The sequence below is a fragment of the Piliocolobus tephrosceles genome, chromosome 13 (genome assembly GCF_002776525.5).
Source record: "Piliocolobus tephrosceles isolate RC106 chromosome 13, ASM277652v3, whole genome shotgun sequence".
In the NCBI taxonomy this organism is placed as follows: domain Eukaryota; kingdom Metazoa; phylum Chordata; class Mammalia; order Primates; family Cercopithecidae; genus Piliocolobus; species Piliocolobus tephrosceles.
Genome location: NC_045446.1, coordinates 3,643,900 through 3,651,199, shown reverse-complemented (window position 1 = coordinate 3,651,199; position 7,300 = coordinate 3,643,900). Strand labels below are relative to the sequence as shown.

The window sequence follows — 7,300 nt, the reverse complement described above, 5'->3', positions numbered from 1 at the left end:
CACACACACACACACACACACACACACACACACACACACACACACACGAAAATGAGGAGGAGAAGGAGGGGGGAGGAAAGAAGAACACAGGCCAAGGGACACGTGGGCAGGAGAGACTGCGGGGGAGGGTGGGGGCAGGGACAAGAGTGGGGCATGTTCCTCTCTCTGCCTCAGAGGGACAGCCCTGCCACAGGTTCTGGCTCACCCGGGAGGGGCTTGTGCAGTGATGGGCAGCGAGGGACCCTGCAGTGTCTCCACTGAGAGCCCTCACCTCCCAGCAGACACTGACCGTCCACAGTTCGGCCCCCTGACACCCCTTGCAGCCCCCTTCCTGTTACACCACCACTGCAACACCAGCTCCCAGGCTGGGCCCGGCGAGCTCCTTGGGGTGCTCACCATTGTGCAAACTGGCTCAGGGCGGCTTTGAACCAGGGTTGGCACCTCCATGCAGGAAGCAGATGCTGCCCGCAGCTCTGAGCCCAGGCCAGGAGGCACTGGGTTGCTTGGTGCCAGCAGGAGTCCCAGTGGGGGCCTTGGGGAGGCTGGGAGGCCTCATCAAGGCTGCATTTGAGGGAGTGACCTGAGGCTGGTTCTGACCACAATGCCACACCCACTGCAGTCCTGGCCAAGGTTTCTGGGTCTTTGGGTCAGCGTTTAGGCAAATAGGTCTGGCCTGAGAGGGCTGCTGAGCATGAGCAGGGGGACACGAGGCCTGGCCAGTCGCCTCCCTCCCCAGGACAGTCACCCTCCTCCTACCTGGCCATCTCTGCTTCCCCTGCTTCTTAGCCCAAGCAGGCCTCTGCCACCGGGACAATAACACCTGATGCCCTCTGATCCCTGCCCTACGGCAGCTAGCGGGGTCTTTCTAAACTGTCCATGATGAGGATGAAGTTGAAGATGACCCTAAGAGTGGCCGATGCTTCTGCAGAACTGAAGACTCTCTATGAGCAGCTGTGGATCTCAGTGCAGGCCCGGTGCTGAATGCCACTTAATCCACCCAGCACACATGGGAGGGGGCGAAACTCATCAGCCCCACGTTACACAGGAGAAAACAGAGGCACAGAACCGACAAGTGACTTGCCCAAAGTCACCTGGTGGGTAGGCAGAGCCAGGGAGCCCTGGCGGTCAGCACCGCTTGGGGGATGGTCAGCACCGGCTGCTCAGCATGGGCTGATGGGCAGCTGGCCCACCCTCGAGACAGGAGGAAACGGGGAGGGCTTTCCCCTCCACAGCGGGGAGAGCACGCTTTCACCTATGCTTCTGATGGCAACCAGAAAGAGCTCTGGGGCACCCAGGGCCCCAGATACTGGGAGCCAGCAGCCTCCCTGAAAGTGCCCTGTTAGTGCCGCACGGCCAGCGCCCGTTGCCCTTGGAAAGAGCTGGTTTTTCAGGAATAGTAGGGCAGGCGCACAAGGCATGGGGCTGTGCTCTGAGCTTCAAGGATGAACAAGAAGCAGAGGGGCTCAGCCACCTCCTGGAGCCTCGAAAAGGCCCTGGGCTGGGTTGCACAGGCCTGTGATCCACCATCCAGCATCACCAGGGCTGGCCGAATGAGCGTTTCCCTATCTCAGTAAAGGTCACTTCCACACTGGGCCCTCAGTCCACAGCCAGGAAGTAGACAGCTCTAGCCGGGCCCCCCTCCCTTGGCCGTACCTCGTTTGCAGGACATTCAGACCAAGGGTGCTCAGGGCACCAGCCTTTGCACCCCGGCTGCGTCACCTGAATGTCCCTGTGCCCGGCATGGGCCTGGGTAACTGCTCCATAAACAAACAATGTTCAGTGAACTGGCTCCCTCTGCACCCCCTCACCATGCAAAGACGCTTCTGCCCCCCAAATGCATGTGGCCCTATGCAGGGACAACACCTGCATGGCCCACCCTCATCCCAGGGGACCTCAAAAAGAGGCCTGGAGAAGCATGCCTGCCTCCAACTCTCCATCCCACCTGGTCGCCTTGAAGGCAAATGCTCACTACTGCCGTCCCGTAGGAGGGGACGCCAGTGCTACTGGCAGGTCCTAGTTAGGACACAGGTCTTGAGGGAAGGACCTCTCAGCTCATTAGTGCCCACCCAGAGGGTTCCTCCCGCAGCACAGCTACTGCTACCACTGAGGGTGCTGAATCCCAGACAGATGGATATGGACAGGGAGGCTGTGAGGGGGTGGGGAAAGGGAAAAAGATGGAAAGAAGGCCAAGGAAGATGGCACTGACGGGTCAGGGTCACCACGTAAGAACAGTGCCCCTCGACTCGGGACAGGCAGCGGCCCACAGTTAGGGGGACCGGCTGTCCTGATTTTAGCACTGCAAGTCCCGCATCACAGGCAAACATGAATGGTTGGTCACTCTACCATTTCTGGGTTCTGGGTGATAAAGGGGACAGTCTTGGCCAAGCTCTGGGTCTTGGACCAGATATGGACCTGAACTCTAAGAACCAATGTGGAATGAGCCCTGGCTGGACAAGGTGCCGTGTGAGGCGGCCACCCTGAACGACTTTAGCTGATCTCGAGAAAAACCTGAAAGTGGTCTTCCTGGGACTTTTTTTTTTGAGACGGAGTCTTGCTCTGTCACTCGGCCAGAGTGCAGAGGTGCCATCTCAGCTCACTGCAACCCCCACCTCCCGGGTTCAAGTGATTCTCCTGCCTCAGCCTCCCGAGTAGCTGGGATTACAGGCATGTGCCACCACATCCAGCTCATTTTCGTATTTTTAGTAGAGATGGAGTTTCACCATGTTGGCCAGGCTGGTTTTGAACTCCTGACCTGAAGTGATCCACCCACCTTGGTTTCCCAAAGTGCTGGGGATTACAGGCGTGAGCCACTGCACCCGGCCCCTTGTTTTATAATTGACAAAGAAGAGGCAGATTGGGTTTTACCTGCCCAAGGTTACACAGCTATACAACGGTACAGTCCCGAAGCGTGTATGCAGGAGGCCAGGCAATGAGCATTTGAGGCAGGCTGACCACCATGACCACACACACACACACACACACACACACACAATGATTCTCTCTCCTTAACGTGCACACGCATGTCTACACACCTGCATGCACGAAGGCAAATGCACACACATAAACACAAAAATGCGTGCACATACATACACAGGCATGCACACACAAAAATGCACACACACATGTGTACTCCATCCTCTGCTCCCCACACATGAATAAGGAAACAGGGACGGTCAGACCGCAGCTGCAATACACCTGGCTGCTTCTCTCTCTCCTGAGTCACATCTCGTCTACAGCCGGCTCAAGTCCCTGGCCATGTTGCCTTTGCTCTCTTATTGGATTTGGTACTGGGCGAAGGAGACACACACTTTTTTAAAACTGTAGTCAGAAGTCTCACTAAGTGTGCGAAGTGCAATTGGCTGCCTCAGGGGAGCCCTTTAATTTAGCTTCCTACTGTTCTCAGCACCTGGGACTCCTCCCTCGGGGTCCTTCCAAGCAGGAATCTAGACCAGAGGCAGCTGGGCCTCCTCGTTTGGCTCTGGTGGGAAGCGTCCACGGGCTAAAGGCCAAAGCGTTGAGAGGACAGGGGTCCGCCAGCTCTAAGAGGGTCAGGGCTCCACCCTGCCTAGGGGCCAGGAGAAGTGTGCTCTCACCGGCACGTTCTCCCCGCTGGCTTCCAAAGCTTGGGCTGCCGGTCATAGTCAGGGTGATCAACCCCTCCTGGGACAACGTGAGGCACTGACCCCTCCTCAAACTCACACGGAGCCTGCCACGTAGAGCCCCTGGGGGCAGGGGTGGTGGCGGTCTTCCTCCCTGACATCCCTGACCTTAGCTGGCAACAGAGCGTGACCCAGGCCTGCAAGACTCCCCACAGCCAGGCGCTGGACCCCGAGAGGCTTTGAGGCCAGGGAGGAAACAGGAAGCAGGTAGGATGAGGGTGAGAGTCAGCGGCCCCAGCACTGAATGCCGACATCACCGAAAACATGGTAACAGCCGGGGAAGCACAGGCCCAAGGCTCAAACCCGAGGGAGTGCCAAGTCACCAGACGCGAGAGCCAGGGGCCTGTGCCGAGTCCTGCCCTTGCTACATGCCGGCTGTGTGACCTTGGGCTCCTCATAGAGGCATCCTGCAGCAAAGAAGCCAGCACGGTGAACTCCTGGAGCAGCAGTGCCCATGAGAACCTGGAGGCGTCTGCGGTAACGACCACTGCCCCTGCAGGCGCAACTTTCACGGCTGGAACCAACACCAACCCTAGCACCTGGGGCCCCGACAATGAGTGGACCCCTGGGAAGTCTCTTCCTTGCCTGAAAATTCCAGGAGGCGGTGTGAGAAAGGCAGAGACCTGCTTGGGAGTTGGAGCTCTGAGTGCAAATCCAGCTCCCCTGGCTGCCTGGGAGGCAGGAGAGTGGGGAGAGACGCAGACCTGGAGTTGGATGCCGAATGGGGTGCTGGGCAGGAGACCACAGGCGGGTCCCAAAGTCTGCCCTATGCTGCCCATGTCCTTGTCTAGGAAATGGAACAAGGCACAGCCTCCTGTCTCCTGGGGCTGCCTCAGAGACTGACGGACCTGCCCTCTGTGCTCCTGCCATGCTCGGCCCAGGTCTGCAAGAGCTCCCCTGTGGGTAGCACTACCTGAGACCATCCTTGCAGCTGCTGAGACAGCCAGACACCAGAGCCCTGAGCCAGCCTCTCCGGCCCCCAGTGTTCTCCTCTGGGCCGCGTTTCTCCCTGCCACCCACGTGTGCACCCTCACTTTGGATACGGTGTGTTTGCAGGCTTGCAAACGTGGCCCTCGGGAGGGCACGCACCCCGGACCAGGCTTGCAGCCCTGCCTCTCTCCCTCTTGACATTTCACGTAGCACCAAAAAGTTGGTGCACAAGGAAGGAAACGGGACCCAAGACGCCAGCCGCATCCCCAGCCCACCCCAGGACACTCAGCTCAGCCTTCATACCCGCCCCGAGCTATCATCACGGGCCTCCATGAGGCTCGGGAAGGTGACCCCAGTCCCCGTTCGGGAGACCGTGTCAGCAGGGACACTGGGTAAACTCAGGCATGAAAGGAATACCCGCACTGGAATAAAATGGGCTTCCTTCTCAACCTCTGGGCCAGCCCCAAGTTGGAGGAACTGGGACCCCCAGCACATGGTGGTCTTCCTCCCCTTGGCATGTGCCACTCCTTACCCGACATGCCAGAGAGGCTGTGGCCTCTTGCCGTCCTCGCCTGTGCCGCCCAGCCTGTTGAGCGATGGGGACCGGCTGCGGGGCCCGGGCACGTAGCTCCCGATGGTCTTCGCGGCCCCCTCAGGCTTGCTGGGCATCTGCTGCAGCAGCTGGGGTGAGAGGCTGCGGTGCGAGGTGGCCGTGGAGCAGACGGCCCACTCGGGAGCGCTGGCATTGAGGTTGTTGTCACTGTTGGAGCGCAGCAGGACCCGGGGGGCGGCCAGCGTGTTGGGGGGCCGCCGCCGGCGGTTGGAGTACGCCGGGGCCTCTCGGAAGGGCACTGGAGAGAAGAACAGGGAGAAAGGCTGGTGAGTGCATCCGTGTCGCGGTCAGCTGGGTGGGGACCCTAGGGAGGTGCAGGCCTGCGTGCGTCCAAGCCCCCATGCGAGCCCAGCAGTGGGGAGCTGTGAGTTCTGGGCCAAGACCCCAGCTGGACTCCACCAGGCCCAGAACTCACCCCTGACATGGAAGCAGAGAGGCAGGCTGGGGACAGAGAACGTCTCCACGGTAAGGAGCACAAGCCAGTGCTTCACATGGAAGGGACACGGGGTCTGAGCTTCCATCTGGCCCATGAGACGTCCGGCTGGCTTGGGCTTGTGTAAGGATGGGCCGCGCCATGACACAAAGCAGGAGTGCACCGAGCTGCCTGCCACAGGGCGCCCCTCCCCACAACCTAAGCTGGGCCTCTGTGATGGGCTGAACTGTGTCCCCCCAGTTCATGTGTGGACGTCCTAACCCCGTTTCCAAAACACGCCAGTATTTGCAGGTAAGGTCTTTACAGAGATAATCTGGGTGGAGGGGCATTAGTGGGGGCCCTGATCTCATAGGACTGGGGTCCTTATAAGAAGAGGCGATGAGGACACACACACAGAGGGATCTCCCCATGAGGACACAGGGAGAAGGTGGCATCTGCAAGCCACCAAAAGAAGCCTCAGGAGGAACCAGCCCTGTGATGACCTGATCTCAGATTTCTAGTCCTCGGGACTGGGAGGTGTAAATATCTGTTTTTTGTTTGTTTGTTTTCTGTTGCTGCCGTTGTTGTTTATGAGACAGAGTCTCGCCCTGTCACCTAGGCTGGAGTGCAGTGGCACAACCTTGGCTCACTGCAGCCTCTGCCTCCCAGACTCAAGCAATTCTCCTGCCTCAGCCTCCTGAGTAGCTGGGATTACAGGTACCCTGACACCATGCCTGCTAATTTTTCTATTTTTGGTAAAGATGCGGCTTCACCATGTTGGCCAGGCTGGTCTTGAACTCCTGATCTTGTGATTTGCCTGCCTTGGTCTCCCAAAGTACTGAGATTACAGGCATAAGCCACCGCATCCGGCCAATATATGGGGTTTAAGCCACCTGTCTGTCTGTGGTGCTCTACCATGCAGCCTGAGCCAACCATGTAGTCTTCGAGCCTACTGGCTGGATGATTCAATCTCAGTCTTTACTAAGAAGGCGCCTTCCTCCCTCCCACCAAGTGGGGACTGTGCGAGGAGGCAGGGGCTGAGCACCACTTATCTGACATCCTACAAAGCTCTAGACGGGGCCAGGCCCTCACTCTCCTGACTCAATGAGCCCAGGGACTCAGAATGAGAGCAACAGCCCCTGGGGGCTTTGAGGGGTGGCAGCCACACCACAGCTGCCGTGGGTCACCCAGAGTTCCTGAAACAGCAAGTGTCCTTTCCAAGACAGAGGGCCTCCTGAAAGGCAGCCCTCCAAGCTCCGCAGGAAACAGCAGAAAGCACCACTACCGGCTGGCCAAAGGCACGGGCTTCTTCCCGGCCCGTGATAATCACGCCTGCAGCAGCTTTTCATCAGCTACAGGATTCAGCCCTTAAGCTTAAGCCACGTTTGGCTCTAAAGTTTGCACTGACAGGACCAGGGCTGCCATCTGACAGACTGCAAGGCAAGAGAAAACACACGTCCTCCCTGGGAGTGGGTCTGGGGGCACCTTCCTGCCTCAGAGGAGAAGAATCTCACAAGTAGTTTGGGACACAGGTGGCAATGACAAAGGTCTTGGGGACATGGATGGTGCTGGCAGAGTTCACAGGGATGAAGATGGCACTGGCAGAGCTCATGAAGGAAGTTGCATTGGCAGAGCTCATGAGGGTCAGAGGTGGCGCTGGCAGAGCTCATGAGGGTCAGAGGTGGC

General features: G+C 58.7%; 1 protein-coding gene across 1 annotated transcript in view; it reads right to left on the bottom strand.

Moving 5' to 3' along the window:
• Positions 1 to 7,300, bottom strand: part of SHANK2 (SH3 and multiple ankyrin repeat domains 2) — a 646,969-nt gene that overhangs the window by 351,076 nt on the left and 288,593 nt on the right. The window contains exon 11 of the mRNA XM_023186421.2: positions 5,122 to 5,440. Within this exon, the coding sequence (XP_023042189.2) occupies positions 5,122 to 5,440 (319 nt within the window). The remainder of the gene's footprint in view (positions 1 to 5,121; positions 5,441 to 7,300) is intronic.